Source organism: Varanus komodoensis, unplaced genomic scaffold (assembly GCF_004798865.1).
Source record: "Varanus komodoensis strain SLA01 unplaced genomic scaffold, ASM479886v1 scaffold4, whole genome shotgun sequence".
NCBI lineage: Eukaryota > Metazoa > Chordata > Lepidosauria > Squamata > Varanidae > Varanus > Varanus komodoensis.
The window spans coordinates 17,662,597-17,681,673 of record NW_025335941.1 but is presented as its reverse complement, the minus strand read 5'-3'; the positions used below and the strand labels follow the sequence as shown (position 1 = coordinate 17,681,673).

Here is a 19,077-nt window from a genome sequence, read left to right as displayed (position 1 = left end):
TTGCGGTTCTTGGAGGCGTGTTCCTCCGGAGGTGGTGCGTTTCGAAAGGCATGCCGGGAGTTGTAGTTTTTGTTTCGACACGGGGGGATTGTGTGTGCGCTTTTCCCCCGGCAGGGCCCCGCACGCAGGCCTCGCTGCTCGAGTCTGTGTGCGCGTCCACCTTTCCCCCACCTTAGACGGGGACCGTCAGGAAAGAGATAAGGTCCTCTGTGAGGGTTGAACCAGCCGCCACGGCCGGAAAGTAAAAAAGGAGAACGGAGGGCACTTGCGGAGAGGAGCTGGCTTGTTTTTGTGACAGAGACTGAGGCGGCGGCGGGTGAGTCTTCAGGCGCGAGCTCCGAGGCGCGCGGCTCGAAGGGAAGGGAGCGGGAGGGGGAGAGGGAAGCACCTCGCGCTGTATCCGGGGGGGAGGGGGGTCTCGTGGCCTCCTCGCTTCTTGTGTTTTGTTTCCGTTTCTGCCCCGCGCGGCGCGAGTCTCATTTCCGTTCCGAGTTCAAACAACAAGGAGGCGCCGCCGCGGGCAGGCGGGAGAGGAAGGCCTGAGCGAAGGGGAATGCCTTTCCTCGCACCCGCCAGGCTCCTTCCGCGGCGTGGCAGCGTTTGTCTCTCCTCTCAAATAATGGAGCGGGAAGGAGCCCCCTCCCATTCGCCTTCGTCTCGCCTTCCTTCCCACCAGGCGAAAGCGAGGCCTCTGGAGCGCAGGCGAAAGTCAAGCAACCTTGGCACTCGCCTCCTCATCAAGGAGCCGGAAAAATTTTTTACCCCGAGAGCGTTATGCGCAGCAGAGACTGCCCGGCTACGTGGAAGTGGCCTGTGCGGGTTTTTCTCATCTACCGCCTTTCAGTCATGCCACATGTATTTTCAGATTCTTCTGACTGTCAAGGTTGTAGGGCGCTTCGACAGCTTATGTTTCAGCCCTAACGTCAGACTCTACGTATCGGGATGTCTCAGTCTCAGCTAGTGCAGTCGTAGTAGGCCTGTCAAAAACGTGTCAAAAGCTTATGTATGTGCTGCTATGTCTTTAGCATGTGTTTTAATACCTAACACCAATTTTAAATGGTTTGAGAGTATATAAAAATATTTCCCAGTATAAAAACCTTCATTAAAGATTGTGATTCCTTCATTACGTCAAAGAAGCGTGCAGTGCTGGCCCCTGCACCAGCCAAGGTAGAAACTTGGGATCTTTATGTCTACAAATTCAGTGTATTCCTCACTGGTTGATAATACTAATAAGATATAAATATAGGAAAGATAGAGCCTTGTTCTTTCTCTGCATATTTTCTTTTGTTGATTGAAAGGGGGCAGTTTTAAAGTTGTTATGAAGGCTTTTCAGGTGATTATCCCTATCAACTATGTGAGAGAATGCACGTGTTTCCGCAAGAAAGAGAACTAATCAATATTGGCAGTGAAAACGAAGGCATCCAAATAGTTTCAGTGAAAGAGGATTGAACTCTGCTGAAACAGATGAATGGTTGTCCGTATCTGCACATTTTTTTGGGTTACCATATTTTATTAGTCTATTAACAGTTTTTAGTATCTTTTCCCAAAATTTATGTGATAATGCATATTATTGTCCCCAAAAGTTTATAACAATTCCTATTTTAAAATTATTCAGTATTTAAATCATAGTGTGATCTTCAGGACAAATACCTGAATATTGCCCTCCTCAAAATGCATACTATTTCATTAGCCTTGCTGTGAAATTCAAGTAGGATAAATATGTATCTTAAATCAACCCTCTATGGCATCAGAACATTTTCTGAGGCCACCTGAATTTTTTTAGTACAGAATTTTTAAATAATATTCACAAAAAAAGCCAAATTCAAAATTTTATGATGAATCCACATCAGTATTTCACCTTCAAGTAAGTTCCTGTTTTATTAGTGAAAATTATGGCTGATAGGTATCATTAAAATTGAAATATGAAGTTTCTGTTTTAAAGAGTAAGGTACCAATGTGACAGTAGTAAGTTCTTGCCTAATATAGAACCAGGATGACATGTTTGCCAGAGAACATGTCTGTGAATTACAAAATCCCTATTGTATTTATGTATTGTGTTACTATTCATTTTTCAGGCTACCTCTTGAAATATTTCAGCCATGACTAAAAGAGAAGCAGAAGAACTAATAGAAATTGAAATAGATGGAACTGAGAAACAAGAATGCACTGAAGAAAGGTACATAAAAGGTGTCTGTGTTCAAATGTATTTTATAGCTGTAGCTGATTAAGGAAGGGAAGTGAAAACAACTTGGAGCCAACTGGGTGACTTTGGGCCAGTCACAGACTCTCAGCCCAGCCTACCTCACATGGTTGTTGTGGGGATAAGACAGAGAGTAACATGAGGAGTATGGTGTAGTCCTCTTTGAGTTCACTGTAAAAAATCAGGATGTAAATCTATTAAACAGTATAACTTAATACTGTTTTTAGGTTATTATGCTTCAGCTTAATAACCTGAAAAGGGCCTTTGTGCTTGTGGAGGGAGGGGGGAGTTCTACCTGCCAAGGGAAATTGCATTTTGAATTATTTTTAGCTAGCAATGAGTAAGATTTTTTTATCCCCATCCTTCTAGCTCGCTCATTGCTGGTAATATCATTCCCACCAACAGGAGCAATGGCAAGGATGGGAGAACATTCTGTCAAACTCATGTATAAATTAATTTATTTCTATATGAGAGTATGGAGTCTACAGCAGGATTACTCAATTGGGAATAATTTGGCATTTGTCAAAGATCCAAGTCCTGGGAGCCCTTCTAAACTAAGATAATTTCAATTTAGAAGAGTTTCCCTTCCCTTTATTTTTTTACAGCAAGAAAGTGATTAGATGACCTAGCAGAAACTCAAAATAAATTACACAAGCTACACTATTCTTTAAAAATGTAAAAGTTTAGTATATGTTTCTAAAAGTAAAGTAAATAAGATGCTCCCTGGATCCTTTCTCATGCATTTCTGTTCTGTATTGTGATGTTACTCGGTAGACGTTTTTAGCAGGTTTTTCACACAGATTTTAGATGGAAGTGCAAAAATTATTTTTAAAATCGTTCAAATGAGTTTTTAGCTCATCTCTGGGTCACCTGGATACTACACCAGAAACATTTAATAGTAAAGTATTCAAATGACATTTTCTGTTAAAATACAGTGGAAAATTCCTTTTGATTTTGTTTTAGCATTGTTGAACAAACATATACTACGGCAGAATTTGTGAGTCAAGCCATTGATATCAATGAACCAGTTGGGAATCTAAAGAAACTGCTAGAACCAAGACTTCAGTGTTCTTTGGAAGCACATGAAATCTGTCTGCAGGATATACAGGTAAAGTAAAACCACTATTGTTTGAAGCTTTTGTACAAGGGATGGAGTCTACAGAGTAGAGTTCCTTCTTTTTTTTTTTTTTTTTTTGGCCTGTATTTCATTACATTTTGGGATATAGTTTTTATTAATGATCATTTGGAATAGTGTGCCATTAATGTAGTTGTCTTTATCAGCATATGCATGTAAATCTAGCACATTAGGTATACTATGTCTTTGTCAGTATATGCATGTAAATCTAGCATATGATGTTTCATGGAACATAATCATAAATGTTATGATTATTTAGCATTAAGTAATTTAATGAGGTCAGAGATATTTGACTTGGAAGAAGGAAATGGAGTGCTTATATTGCATTCTGTTGTACGTGACACACGAACCTTGCCAGTTGCTCTCTGAAAGTGGGAAAGTTACCTTGAAGAGGAGTAAATGGGCTTGTCAAGGGGATAGGAGAAAAGGAGAAGGAAGGCAACTCAAGGGGCCAGGATATGAGTTATCTTGTGGCCTACCTATCTTCGCTCTCTCTGTCTTTCAGCACTGTCATTGGACATATTAAAAATGGTCTAGAAAAAGGTAGGGCAGAAGAACAGAATGCGAAGTATGCCTCTGTTAATCCGCCAGCCCTGTATAGGATGTTCTTAAACTTGAAAAATAGGAATAATAATTTATTGTTGATTTGTTTTTAAAGTCATGCCTGGATTGTTAATTAACAATTTCTTTGTTGCCATTTTTCCTAAATTTTATTTTATTACAAAGCTGGATCCAGATCGTAGTCTCTTTGATCAAGGTGTCAAAACAGATGGAACAGTGCAGCTTAGTGTCCAAGTAATATCAAGACAAGGTAACAAAACTAATATTTCTTTATCTGGACAAATAATGCTTGTTACAGATGTCCAGTGTAATAACTTTCATAAATTTCTTAAGGGATATGGATAAATATGCAATTTACAACAAACTGTTGTTAATTTGCAGTGGAAATTTTGATAATAAATGTTAGCATGGGAGGGCATCAGAATGATAAGCCTGGGAATTTGATTTCCATTTAATGTTTTGAAAGGCTTGATAACCAATTTAGCTTGATATTTAAACCTGTATCTGATTTTGTTATGTGTAACTGTTAATGAAGCCATAATCAAAAGTACATGTTAGGTATTTGAGTCTAGACAATCATATAGAATAGGGAGTAGTGAGCTAGGTAAGTTATTTCATGAAATTTTTCATTGGATAACAATTTGACAAATTTGTCATGAAATTTGTCATTGGATAACAATGAAACATGAACATCATTAAGAAATGTAATGTATAATTGAAGGGGTTTTGGAATTGAAACTTTGCAGTTACAAGTCATTTATGAAGTATTAAGTGTGCAGTTCTATGCATACTTAGACAGAAAAAGTCCTACCACTCCCATAATTCCATAGCCAAGTTCTAGCTTGGTAAATATATGTTAGAATTCAAAATTACTTCAGTTTCCACATTTAAAGAATTTTACTGGTATTGCATTAAAAATGCTTCAACATCGGACTGTACAGTGTTAATATTATTCTCGTTTGAATTTGAATTTTCTCCCTGAATTTGACATTTCATCCATTCAGCATCTTGTCCAGAAAGAACATAATGTCTTGAGCAACTGTGGAACTCTGGCACTCTAGAGCTAAAGAAAGATAGGCAGGTAGCATAGACAAATATATGACACACATGACATGCAAATAGCAAATAAATAAAACCCACCAATCCTCACTGGGCTATCAGGAAGCCTTAAAGGCAAAACAGAAAATAGAGCTGTGATAGCTGAGTTAGCAGATGGAATATGGTTTGTAATTCACTTTGTTTTGTGTATGCAGTGATGTATAGGAAAGTGACTACAAAACCAGAACTTTATTCTAGTTCTCTTTAAGTGGTATTTTCACCTAATCACAGTTAATAATAAAAGCATTTCTGTACTGTACTTTTAAAACTAGTGATATTTTAAAGCTAGTTTAAAATTTTAAAACTAATGACAATAGAATGGATGCTCTCTTAACAGTCATAAGCTGTTAAACAATTTATAAAAATGATGAGGGGCATGATTAGACAGTGGATCTCATAATTATTAAAGTACATGGAGTATGAAGTAGTTCAGAGCAGCTAAATAGTTTATGACTGTATAGTAACTTTTTATTAGAATGGTGCAAGATCAGATATTATTTCTAATTGTCTTGTATTGGATCTAGATTTAAGTGTGAGTGGCTGGGCTGTGAAGTAGAATTCTGTCCATGCTCTTCTAAGTAGCAACTCTGACTCCTTGAAAAATATTACTCAGAGCCAGGAAACCCTGCTCGGTGGGGTAAGCTGAGCTGTGGGTGGGAGGGAGAATCCCCAAAAATCAGACAGAAGGATATCCTATTGTAGAAGGGTGATCCTGGATCTACAACCTTGTACAATATATTGCATGGCAGAGCCACATATAATAAATGTCAGATGCACGAGAGCCGCAAGTGAGCAACTGTGGGCCAGAAGCGATCAGCTGTGGGCAGCAGTGGTGGGTGGCAAGCCACAAAATAAACAGAAAGAGCTGCATGTAGCTCCCAACCCTTGGTTTGACCACACCTGTTACACTATATTGCCCTGTGATAGAACAGTTAAATAGTGTTTCATTTTCTCTAAGTTGCTCCTTTTGTTCTTTGCTCATTCATTTTCCCTTCTGTGTACAGGAATAGAACCAAAGTTAAATATCCTTGAAATTGTAAAGCCAGTGGAAACTGTTGAAGTAGTGATTGACCCAGATGCCCACCATACTGAAACTGAGGCACACCTTGTTGAAGAAGCTCAAGTGATAACACTGGATGGAACAAAACATATTGCTACCATGTCTGATGAAACTTCTGAACAAGTAACTCGGTGGGCTGCAGCACTAGAAGGTTACCGTAAAGAACAAGAACGCTTAGGAATACCCTATGGTAAGAATTTATATACAGTGGCAAAAATGCACTGTTCCCTCCTCAGTTTGCAAACAGTTCTGCTTAGATGTTTTTTGTTAAAAAGTACAAGAACATGGGTAGTTAGAGTGTACATTCAGTTTCAGCTGTGGATGTTTCATGCTATGAGTTCAGTATCAGTACTAAGAGAATTGCTTATAAGATGTAGAAACACTTGCATCCATCTGTGCTGAGGTTAATAACTGTATTTCTCTTGGGAGGCTTTTGGTGTATTTGCATGGAGCATTGTGGGCTGGGGAAAACTAAACCTCTTCCATACAAAAACTTTCAAATTCTCAAATTACAGTATGCAGACTCTCAGATGAAATGTGTAATGGTTTTTAGGGGAAATTGGAGTTGTGTTAACTACTGTTTTTCCCTTTGTTTTTCAGGGATTAAGGGTTAGGGGTAGAGTTAAGGCATTGGCTGTGTTTTGTGGAATTAGGAAATATATGAAATGTTCAGAAATCTTTATTAAGTTTAGGGTGCTGCTAATTGAAGGACTGGTACCAGATGTTGCCAGATTTATTAATCACTCTTGGATTTTAGAAAAGTAAAGTATAAAGTTTTATCACAATACTAATGAGTGGCAAAATAAGTGATAAAGTTATAGCCTTTATTACAGTATATTAACTAAATCACTTTGTATTAAAATAAAGCATCTTTACGCTAATTGTTCTGCTTTGTGTCCTGAATAATCTCTCATTTACAAAGTAAAAGCAGATTAGCTGCTAATTTTCCCATTTTCTCCTTTATGTCTGATCAGAAGTTTGGTCAGTGTTTTGAACAAGCTATAGTTTTCCAGTGTATCTGAATTTGGTATACTATGATTTGTCTCTACTATTAGAATTAGTTTAGACAAACAAGATTAAAATTGTAGCTTTGGATTCTGATGAGTTAACTTGCTGGATAGGTTATTTTTTTTTTACCATATCCAGATTTTAAAAGAAAGTGTGGCTTAGTCAAAATTGTGGAAGCTGTAAACTGCACCCTCTTGCATGGTACAATGATGGAAGGAGGATTCTGAAGCTTTGCTTTATGCAACCTTATCAAACTGAAGAATTGTTTAGTGTGGTGTCTTAGAATGCATTTTCATAAGTTAATATTGTTCAGCTCAGTCAGTGGTGCAGTCATTAATCTTAGAAGATTACATCATAGTAATAAGCTAACTACTATGGGTTAAGTAGATTAGGTCGTTTGTTGTGGGCTAAAGCTAACAACAGAATTTTTCCTCACCTTCTTCCCTACAGCCCCACATGCTTCACTGAAGTCTGTTTCAGAGGGTATTCTAACATCCCAGAGCAGATTTCAGGCATGGACCAGGGACTGTGAAATCTCTTTCCTTGATAGATGCCTTCTTATTGGCAAAAACATGCCAATGAATTTCACCCAATATCCATAAAAATGTTTATCATAATAAAGCTAATTTTAATGGCTTGTTATTTAAGCTATTAAATACGGAGCTTAAGTAATTAGAAATTATTTATTTTGCTCTGATTGCCTTCAACTAAACAAAGTTGCTATCTGTTTGATTTTTAAGATAAAACTTGTTATTTAGAGGAATGTTTTGTTGAAAGTAGTGTTGCATAGCCAGTTGCACTATTGAAAAATTACCTAGGATGTTTCTTTTCTTTCCTAGACCCAGTACAGTGGTCAACTGATCAGGTACTTCATTGGGTAGTGTGGGTGATGAAGGAGTTCAGCATGACAGACATAGACCTCAATACTCTTAGCATTCCTGGGAGAGAACTGTGTAGCCTCAGCCAAGAGGACTTCTTCCAGCGGGTTCCTCGGGGGGAAATTCTTTGGAGCCATCTGGAGCTTCTTCGAAAATGTGAGTCTTCTCAACAGATACCTTAATTTTTAAAATAGAGTATTTATCATGACAGGCTTTACTTATTAAGCAACCTATGCAGGTAGACAGTGTTCAAAAAGCTACTGACACTTTGTGGTTCTAGATATACATCATTGTGAAAAATTGTAAGGACTATATAGGTATCAGTTTCTAGTCTTTAAGAAGTTAAGAACTGTTGCTAAGATTAAAGATTGAATCAGAATAATGTAAAGAGCCTGATAATTCAAAATTTGGTTATTCTAAAATTATTGATGTGATTTCAGTGCATTACTGCTTGCTGTGAAAAAATAAAAATGCATTTTATCTAAAATACTATTTAGAGGTTAGAAGGCATTTACTGAGACTCACCAGTATTTTCTTTAAATAATGTATAGAACTGCCTATTTATTTATTTATTTATTTAAAACATTTCTATGCCGCCCCATTCGCCGAAACCTCGGGGTGGCTCACAACATAAAATATAATACATTAAAAATATAAAACAAATTAACAGTACAAAATAAGTCGCCCTGGCCAGATAAAATAAGCAAATAATATGCCTAGGAAGTTAATACTATGGAAATGCAGAGAGATAAATGAATGTCTGCATTATTCTCCTCTTTTCTCCCATCTATACTTATCTGTATATAGTTACATTATTTATAACTTGATAGCTTTGTTTTCTCTTATTATTCAAATTCAGTGTCACTAAAGCTTAATGAGATAAATTATGTTGAAAGAATGTCTTGTATAATTGCAGATGTGTTGGCTAGCCAAGAACATTCTGGAGAAATAGCCACAGTTACTATAGATCAACGTAAGTTGAACTACATGTATTTTAAGAAAATATATTTTCAACTGTCATGCATGAGGCATGACAAAAAAACAGAAAGAGCCACACACAAAACTGTTGAATTAGTAATTCTGAATTCTAAACTTTTAAAGATGGAATTGAACTTAGAACTATTTCTTTCTAAGGAAACATTAGGTCTGGCATTTTGCCACTGAATCAAGTGGTCTTATTGATGCCTCTACTACTACTACTGCAGGACTTGTGGTTGACCAACATTGTTCAGCATTAAATTAACTGCTAGATGATCTAACAGCCGACTACTGAAGTTTCCCCTATGAAAGTCAGTACCAACAGTTTGAGAGCTGAGATAACTACTGGGCAGAAATGGCCAAGTAAAGTGACATTTCAAAGGCACCCACAGCCTTCTACTTTATTGAAAAAGTTATGACATGCCTGCACTTGGGGAAGTTTTTCTGCACTTTTTGCACTATATTTGTGCAACTGTACATAATCCTATAAGTTGGTATAAACTTTATAATTATTCAGGATTTTTTAATATTATGTAGCTCAATTGAAAGGCTTGCTATGCCCATAAATGGTTCTTCTGCATCATACTTACTAGTAATCATAATGTATGATAGTATGCTGGGATTCTTGAGATGTTGTAATGAATAGCACAAAAAATTATAGAGTGGTAGTCAGACAGCTTTTCTCCCTTGGATGATGGTGGGAAATTAAATTGTCTTTAGGTTTGCAGTAGCTGAATAAAACAATTTTGTACATATTTTCATAGCTAATATGTTAAGAAGATTCTATTTCCAGTTTAGTTCAATTTATTGTGTTAAATATAGTAAGGTTTAAGGGCTAGAATTCAGAGTATAATCAACCAAACTTCATCTTCTCAAGTTTTTAACTACAGTATTTCAAGCAGAACATTGTATTCCACATCAAACATTTGTAACAACTTCAGGGGTTCTGTATTATAGTCTAAAATAACAATTTCAGCAATGTGGTTGTAACACCCATTAACAATGTTGTTGTATGCTATTTTTTCCAATGCAGCTGTGCAAATTATTCCAGCATCTGTACAGCCTTCCACGCCAACCACCATTAAAGTCATAAACAGTAGTGCAAAGGCAGCAAAAGTGCAGAGAGCACCAAGGATTTCAGGAGAAGATAGAAGCTCACCTGGTAACAGAACAGGTAGTTTCTCAAAAAAGCAATTTTTTATACATATTCACACATTATATATTTCCATTCATAGGACAAATTGTAAAACTTGTCTGTAAAACAGAAAAGGATCAGTTTTATTTGGATTGTAACTAATGCTTTCTTACAATATGTTGTGTTGGGGGAAGACTAGGGATGTGTGGTGAATTCGCATTGGGGTGGGATTCCATTGGAGTTAGACTTGGGGCTGAGCATTTGCTCTGAGCATTCATACAGGTACTTGCCAGGAATTGAACCTGTATAAACGCTGCACAAATGTTTACTCTTCCATATATGTAACTTGTGGGTTTTGTTTGTACTGCATGTGCCGTGGAGCAAGATTGCTGGGCTGCACAACAGGAGTTCCATGAGCATTTGCAGACTTCCACATGGCTCAGTTTGCCTCCTAAGTGAATGTCAAACACAAGAAGTATGACAAACAGAAATGACCATATTCTGGGGGATCATCACAATCCTAGGGGCTCCATTAAAATTATCTGGAGAGAAAAATGGGAACTCCAGAATAACTGGTGGGGAAGGGAACAAGCCACTGAACTTCTCTGAAAAAAATTCAAAAATGTGAAGTACTCATTTTATGTGGTGCACTATCGTGTAAAGAACACATGTTAATACTCTGCCTTAAATTACTACTGTTCTTTATTTGACCATTTCATAGTGTCATCTAGTTGATGAAATTAAATATTTCAGTATTCTCTCTTGTACAATACACAGCCAATACATTTTATTGTCATCCTTGTGGTTTTTATTATTTATTGCTAATTTATTTTAATATGTCAGAAAGTATGTCTTGCCGTTTTATGTGCCAACCGTGAAATTATGCTTGATCTGCATATCTTAGTGGTTGTCTCTAAAGGGATCTTAGATTGAAGTGAACAATCCTAAACAAACTTACTCAAAATTCTGCAGGAGTTCCCAGTAAACATTTATATTTGGGCAGGTTTGTTAAGAATGTTCTTGATCCATATGCACCTTCAAAGGGTAGATGTTTAAAGTGTAAGTACTTTGCTTGCTGGGCAATAAAAATGAGTAATTTTATTAGGATAAAATTTTAATATAGAATTGGAATATAGTAGTATTGATTATAGATTTTCATAAGATTCATTTTATTCTTACCTTCTTGTGATATTTTAGTTGGCCGTTAAAATGTATGCTTCTGTTACATTTGGATTGTGTTGTGATAGAACAGAGCTAAACACATCTTTTTAGTGATATAAATCTACTGTGCACATTAGGGTTATTAGACTAAAAGCTTGTTTTCTGTATGAATTTCAATTATTTCTTTCTCAATAGGCAACAACGGCCAGATTCAGTTATGGCAGTTTCTGTTGGAGCTTCTGACCGATAAAGATGCCCGAGACTGCATTTCTTGGGTTGGTGATGAAGGAGAATTCAAACTAAACCAGCCAGAGCTTGTTGCACAGAAATGGGGTCAACGTAAAAATAAACCAACAATGAACTATGAGAAGCTCAGTCGTGCTTTACGGTAAGTTAAGAATACAATTATTAGTTACTTTAAGTATTTTCATCACACTTCTTATGAAAACATTTATTTACAAAACACACAAATAGTACACACAAAGACCTATATATACAGTGCTTTGCAGAAGTATTCACCCACATGCCTTGACTTTTCCATATTTTGTTCAACTTGGACTTGAGATTGGTGTTGTTACCTCTTGAAATACACAAGATACTTTTCACAAATGTGAAAACCTTTTTATTCACCCAATATTTTAAAGTTTAAAATTTTTAATTCAGATTTTATTTATCCTCAGTCACGTTTTATCTTGCAATTGTATTTGTTGGATATTTATTACTCTGTAAGCAGTCCAGAGACGTTTTGTATTGGATGGATTAGAAATATACTAATAATGAATGAATGAATGAATGAATGAATGAATGAATGAATGAATGGTGTGTGGTGGATGGAACCAAAAGAGACCCCAAGCTTGCACAAGGGAAATGGAAGCAGACAATAGGAGAAGTAATGAAGCTTTACAAGCATATGGCTAACAACAAGGCCAACAATAAAGAATTCTTAAATCAGTAGAAGGAAGCTAGCTAAAATAGCAGTTGGACTATAATAATAGTTAATAATGGAATTAAAGGAATACTGACAGAGGATCAGAAGATTACAGAGGAGCTGAATGAAATTTTCTTAGCAGTTTTTGCAGCAGTGGAAGCGGAGCAGATACTGGTGTGTGTGTGTGTGTGTATTATGGAAGGGAGTTAGAGAAATTAAGGATTCTTGAACAAAATTCTCAATCTTATTGACAAACTGAAAGTCAGTAAATCAGCCCAGATGATATCCATCCTAGAGTTCTTAAAGAACTCAAATACGAAGGTTCTGATCTTCTAACCAAAAGATTTTATATGTCGCTGACTTAGAGAATGGCCAATGTAACACAGTGCAACGTTTTTTTAAAAAGGGATTCAGGGAATTACAGGCTGGTTAGTATCTATTCTGGGGAAATTGCCTGAAAGAATTAAGGAAGCACATAAAGCAGAGAAAAGCAACAAAAATGGAGCAATTCCCCTGTGAGAAGCGGCTACAAAAACTGGAACTGGAGGAGATGTCTACTAGTGGCTACTAGCCTTGCTGGATATTTGCTACTTCCTTTACCAGGGATAGCATGCTTGCATACAGCAGTTGCTGAGTTTACAAATGTGTATTTTGTGAGAAAATGTTTATGTGTTTACATGCACATTTATATCCAGGTTGTTTTTGGAAATCTTATATTAATGCATAAACATAATAGAATGGACTTGCTAGTGTAAAGATGCAGTATTGGCATGGAATAGAAATAGTCTGATCTTTCCATCCCTAGCTGGTGGAATGGTTAATATTTTTTTCTGATGTGGTGACCAGAACTATACATTTACTTATGATGTTCATGTAAACATCATCTACATTGTGCATTCAGGGGTTATTGTGACATGTGGACTCAGTAAACATGGAATATGTGAGGATTTAGGAATCCACATATAAACTGTGGTCAGTTTTAGAGATATATGAGTGCTGTTAACCTCAGTCCTCAAGTACAACAACATATGAGTAAGTATGGCACCTTTGCATATTGTACAGAATGGATCATAATGCAGCACAGTAGGAGACTTTCTCAGTTGGGGCCAAAATGATCCCCAAAATAGAATCATTTGAATTTTGTGGAAAGTGATACCTTAGATTTAGAAAACTGTTTTGCTAAGTCACAAAGTTCTATTTGGGAAAACATGTTTAAAGCTCTCAGCTCATCTTTATCTGGTAGATTTTTATATTGATACAGAGTAAACTGAGTATACAATGGACAGAACAGGTTTGGGCTAAGTATATGATATGATATGACTAGTAACTTACAACTTTAAACAGCATTTGGGAGGATCACTCTGACGCATAGCACTTCAGGTTCATTATTCCTTAATTGTCCCAGAAATTATAATAAGCACAGAACTGACTCCCAAATTCAAAAGAATAAGAGACATGAGGGGCTTGTTAAATTTATATCCCACCTATCTTCTAAAGAACTCACATGATTTACCATTGCCACAACTGAGGGGCTGTCCCAAAGTCATCCAGTGAGTCTTATGGTAGAGGGAGGAATAGAACTAGGTTTCACCAGTCTTAATCCAGCTCTCCTAACTGCAATGTCATAGTGGGTCTCCTAGCTTCTTCAATAAAATAAGGAGTGGGTGCCCTGAAATGCCACATACCAGATTACATTTCTTCATGGTTGAACATACCAGATTGTATGCAACAGGTAGTTTTTGAAATTTTTTGTTTTCTTTTTTCATATGTCTGAATTCTATCTGTCAGTGAGGTTGGGGGCTAAATACTCAAAAAGCATAATTCCATTTCTAAATGTATTCACTCAGAAACTGCATACGACAGGATAACTTGTCATTGTGTTACTTCCAAATGTTTCCAAATGTGCTGGAATCATTAGCTTATATTGTCTGTAATACAGAAGTTAGGGAATATGAAATTTTAGGGTAATGAAATATAGTGAATTTCCTGCATTAAGCTCCCCTCGATATCCCATTGGCTGCCATACACCAATAAATCTCACTTAAGTTGTTTGTGACATAACACTTTTCTGACTGTATCAGTCAATCTCAGTTTGAAAGGATTTTTTTCTATTTCCTTTTATTTCACAATGAAGGTATTACTATGATGGAGACATGATCTGCAAAGTCCAAGGCAAGAGGTTTGTGTACAAGTTTGTCTGTGACTTGAAGACTCTCATTGGGTATAGTGCAGCAGAGCTGAATCGGTTAGTCACAGAGTGTGAACAAAAGAAACTTGCAAAGATGCAGCTCCATGGCATTGCACAACCAGTCACAGCAGTTGCACTGGCTACGGCATCTCTGCAAACAGAAAAAGATAACTAAGTTCTAGGACCTAAAAGCTTGGAAGCACGAGGCCTTTCTTGTATACTGAGCAGTTTCTGGTCTTAAAATGGGAGCTAGTTTTATTCCTTGGCAGTACAATATGATGCATGGTTTTTCTACAGAGAACTGAGGCTCCCATACATTTGGATCTTTTTTCACTTAAATATATTTCATGTATGTTAAGGGCGCTCCACAGATTCTTCAACATGAAGACAAGGCAAGTAGTCTGGAATTGGTAAGAAAAACTAACTTTGGTGCCATGTCATGCCCTCCTGAGGAATTTTCCAGCGTTTTAAGAGAGCAAAACATTTACACAACATAAACCAGTTATTAGTTTATTTCTCTGCACTTCTATTCTTAAGCTACCAGATGAAATGTAATATATTCCTAGAGATAGAGCAGCTTCTCTTAGCCATGCTCATTATTATGTAAGCATGCCAGGCTGTAAGAAACACACTGAAAAGTACCATGCTCCAAAAGTGATCTCTGTCTTCATTAGCAAATGAATTATAATATAAGCAGAACTGCAGACAGCTGCTGAAGAGAGAGATACAAGTTTAAGCCAGTGAGGTCAAAAACCAATTATGACTATTTTGATATAATATAAAATGTGTGAATTTGAGGGAAAGTGCTTGACTATCTTGAGAGACCTTGCTGAGCTTAATGTCTGGAACAGAGAGGTTTTCTGCATTTTTCCTTTTAGGAGATAAAAAACTTGAAATGCTGTCTCTCATCCAAAGAATAGGTTTTGCTTTTATGTAATCTACACTGCAGAGTATATCAGCTGATTCTGTTTATACTTGCACTGTAGTTGACTTTGAACTGAAGACTTAAGTTAATCACAGAGACAAATCCCTTCCTGTTGAGGAACAAAACATAATCTGAAGCTAAATTGATAAAAAATATGAAGTTTGACTTCCCTATGTTATAGACTACTGTATTAAAATAAAGAAAAATGCAATTTCTTTCTTTAAATTACTTGGTTTCCAAGTGGTTATTTTGGTGCTTTGGAAATAAAAGAGTGTGTATTCAGACATAGTTTAGTACCTTTGGGGCACTATCCAGTGGAGCTGCCAATAATCCTCCAAACTTGGTGGATTACAGGTATCCAGTGGAGGCCAAGAGGAATGCAGAACCTAGGATTCTCCCTGTAACTCCCCTTGTATTCAAAAACATATACCCCCACACTTAATGAGGAGCAGAGGCTGAGGCACTGTGTCCTTTGGAGGATGACAGTGCTTCAGTCTCCCCTTCTTTGAGAATGTGCAGGCAGTCTGTGCTGTCTCTGAATATGGTCTTCCATCTTTGGAGCAAAGAAGGAATTTTGTCAGGTTTAAGGGCAGAGTAGTGGGGCTCTGAGGTCAAGAGTCCCAGATCTAGCCTAAGAAGGTTTTTCCTATGTCAGACCTGTAACTATCTTTATCCCAAACATTGCTCCAAAGTTATTTCCAGTTTAAATCCAAGTATACAAATCCTAGTGCTTTCTTTGGCTCTATAAGGATATTTATAGTCCCTTATAAAATCTGGAAAGCACATTAATGGATATATATTCATTTTTTCACCTTACACTTGTGTGGTGTAAATATGTCCTGGATGCATGCAGGCTTCTCACTGAATCATCATAACTAACAGAAGAAACAAACTATAAATACCACTTAACTATTAGTGAACTTGCAAAGGTTAAACAGAATCTTCATCCTTTATGACCAAATGAAGAGTTCATCATCAGTGCTTACAATTTTAATTATAAGCATAAGAAGTGGGAACATTAAACTACAAATGTATTAAAGGCTCTACTGACTTCCATAGTCCTAACTATGCTAGCTTGTTTCCAGGCTACTTGAAAAAATTAGAGGAGCATATTGTGGTATTTAAATAACATTTTAGGTAAAACATTTCATATTTTGGATGGCAATGATTTGTCCAGTTAAGTCCATTGTCTCCAGTGAGAATGCATTGTATTTCATGGAACACAGGATTGCAATTTATTTTGCCTGCTATTTCTTTCTGTTATTCACATTGATTAAGATTTCTGTTCAAGCCTCAAGGATAATTATGGTAAAAGAAAAGCTCACTTGAATCATACATCAAGAATTTGAACTCTTCTATGCATAGCAGGAGCCATTGTTTTATAGCAAAAGGCCAGAGGGGTGGCAGACAAAAGTATGAACCAGAAAATTACTGTTTGTGCAGTGCTAAGATAAGCAACACAACTAAATTATTAGTTCACATTGGCCTCTTTAAGATGTGTTCTGAAATGCACCATGCATTTAACATTTCCTTGTAGAAGTCTGTAAACTTTTGGCAGACTAGGGTGATTGCAAATTACATTTATTAATGCTATCATACATATAATACCAGCTATGCACATAATAGAATAAGCCATATTAGGAAACATGGCACATGGCCTTTCCTTTATATATTCATTGGATCTGTTTTCTGTTTTAAATTTTCATTATATTTCCTTTGTAAGTTTGCTGCACTTGTAATATTTTCCCATTTATAGATTACTGGTGTGCTTAAAAATATTGGGTTGGATTCAGACATACTCATGCTCAGAGCAGACCCACTGAAATCAATAGGACAACTTAGTCAAGACTAACTGAAATCTCATCAGTTTCAGTGGATATATTCTAAACAGAACTGTGTCTGCATCTAGCCATGATATATTTGTCAGATTTATTGGGCACAATCTGTGACAAATTTGAAGTCTTCAGTAAGACGGTATGCATTATTGTATGTCAAATGGCATTGTGTGACTGTCAGAAGAAAAGTACAGATGGTATATTCCCAAATTTTTGTAAAATGGAGGGGTTTTGCATACATTTTTACTCTTTAAGGACACATACTCTGCTAATTATGTATTTCTTTTTGCGTTGAACTTTTTGGTAATTTTACATGAAACAATTATTTTCTATTTTTACTCTAAAATATTTGTGCATAAAATTGTCAATATAGTAAAGTAAGAAAATAAAATTTTACACAGCAAAAAGTTTGGACTTCTGTACATTTTGAAAGAGTGTATGGAACTTTTTGAAGTTTTGTTACAAATGTCATTGCAGAAACATAATGCAAAATAGGAAATTACACAAATTGAAAAAAATACTGTCATGACTTATTCCAGCATTACCATATTTGTTTTCATTCAAATAATAGAGAGAGCGGTCCTGATGTGTATTGATTTAACCCCAACCCTCCAAAAAGGCTACTGAAGGATTTAGGATGTCCTGGCGAGAAGTTTTGCTTGTGTAGGGACAGTGCATCCAGCCTGGAGGCCTCCTGTACACTCATGGAAATCTCTGTAGGTGTGAGAATAACAGCAGGTGTAGGGCTTGAGTGGAGGTAAGTGGAAGTCACTTTAGATCCATTGAGTCCACAAGCAGAACCCTTACTGCTTCATGATATCCCAGATTCATCACCAAAGTTCCATTGTTTCCATTATTTAAAAGATGACAACAAAAAGTAGAGAATTGAATCACTACTGCAACTCTGGATGGTGAGCCAACAAGGCTCTGAAACTGGTAGATCATCTACCACAGAACCTTCAATACCCCTCATATGAAAAGAATTACTTTACAAGTCCTTAACAGTGCAGTCCAGAGAACTATTTCTAAGGAATGAGCCTCATTAAGGCCAATGAATTTCCCATGAATATTATGCTTTCAAGTTGCTGTTAATAAATTATATTTACACAAGTCACAAGAGTTACTGGTGATTAGTTATACTATGTAGAATAATATATGTGTACAGCTCTTGCTATATGTCAGGGTGATCCAGTCTTTCATACTTCAAAGGCTGCATGAGGATGTCAACACAACCTGGGGACCACACAATGACTTATATTTGTATACAGTACATTAAAGTGTCCAGAATATAGTTATTAAATTTAATATATACCATATATTTAGTTATCCATTAAACTAGGGAGAAAACCAATATGAGTTCTCGGAGTGGGTTTGACCACAGTCCAAGCACAATGAGTCCATGCATTTCCTCTTATTCCTGCCTAGAAACCCTTCCATGTGACCCCCCCAGCCCCTCCTTTCTTCTCATAATTGACACACTGACCCTCTTGAACTTGAGCAGAAAAACTCCCCAGCATGTCCTGCTCACTCCATTTTGCCCATCTGCTGGAGCAGCTTGCTATTTGACAAAGACACCCAGTGGAGACCCTGTTTCGAGAGGAATGTCAGCCACATGTTCTTTCAGTTAAGTATTCAGTAAGTACATTTCATACTTTCTGTTCACATTTGTGAGGTTTTTTAAATGTGAATTTGTACAGCTCCATTCATACATATTCATTATATTTGTTATTGTCTTATGCAGAGGAAAAGAATCTTGAAATGGAGTTGTAAATAGTTGGAATATTAGTCATCCTAAAGCCAGCCCCTGTGGTGCTGAAAAGTATTAGCAAGATCTCAAAGGCTGTGTTCACATATAACAGCAAGCCATGGCAGATACTCAGCAACATGGTGAAGCATGGCATGTTTGGTTACCTTGAATCCACATGGAGAATCAATGGTCTGTTCTGAAGTTTCCACATTTCAGCATTGCTTGTGGTCCTGTGTGAAT

At 36.8% G+C, this 19,077-nt stretch overlaps 1 protein-coding gene across 2 annotated transcripts; it reads left to right on the top strand.

Annotated features, from left to right (window-relative positions):
* The first annotated feature begins 72 nt into the window (after window positions 1-72).
* On the top strand, window positions 73-17,497 carry GABPA (GA binding protein transcription factor subunit alpha). Of its 2 annotated transcripts, none has more exons than XM_044442274.1 (10): window positions 73-316; window positions 2,076-2,176; window positions 3,164-3,308; window positions 4,062-4,146; window positions 5,999-6,244; window positions 7,902-8,096; window positions 8,857-8,913; window positions 9,952-10,092; window positions 11,410-11,602; window positions 14,277-17,497. In XM_044442274.1, exons 2-10 carry the CDS (start codon window positions 2,100-2,102, stop codon window positions 14,503-14,505), a joined length of 1,368 nt encoding a protein of 455 aa, XP_044298209.1. In that variant the 5' UTR covers window positions 73-316; window positions 2,076-2,099; the 3' UTR covers window positions 14,506-17,497. The 2 variants fall into 2 exon arrangements, with proteins under 2 accessions (XP_044298209.1, XP_044298210.1); XM_044442275.1 differs by lacking the exon at window positions 73-316 and adding an exon at window positions 571-1,003.
* The last annotated feature ends 1,580 nt before the right edge of the window (window positions 17,498-19,077 follow it).

Coding starts and splice junctions, on each gene's coding strand:
- GABPA (XM_044442274.1), top strand. CDS start 2,100: ATGACTAAAAGAGAAGCAGAAGAACTAATAGAAATTGAAATAGATGGA. Junction 4,147..5,998: donor CCAAGTAATATCAAGACAAG/GTAACAAAACTA, acceptor TTCTGTGTACAG/GAATAGAACCAAAGTTAAAT. Junction 8,097..8,856: donor TCTGGAGCTTCTTCGAAAAT/GTGAGTCTTCTC, acceptor GTATAATTGCAG/ATGTGTTGGCTAGCCAAGAA.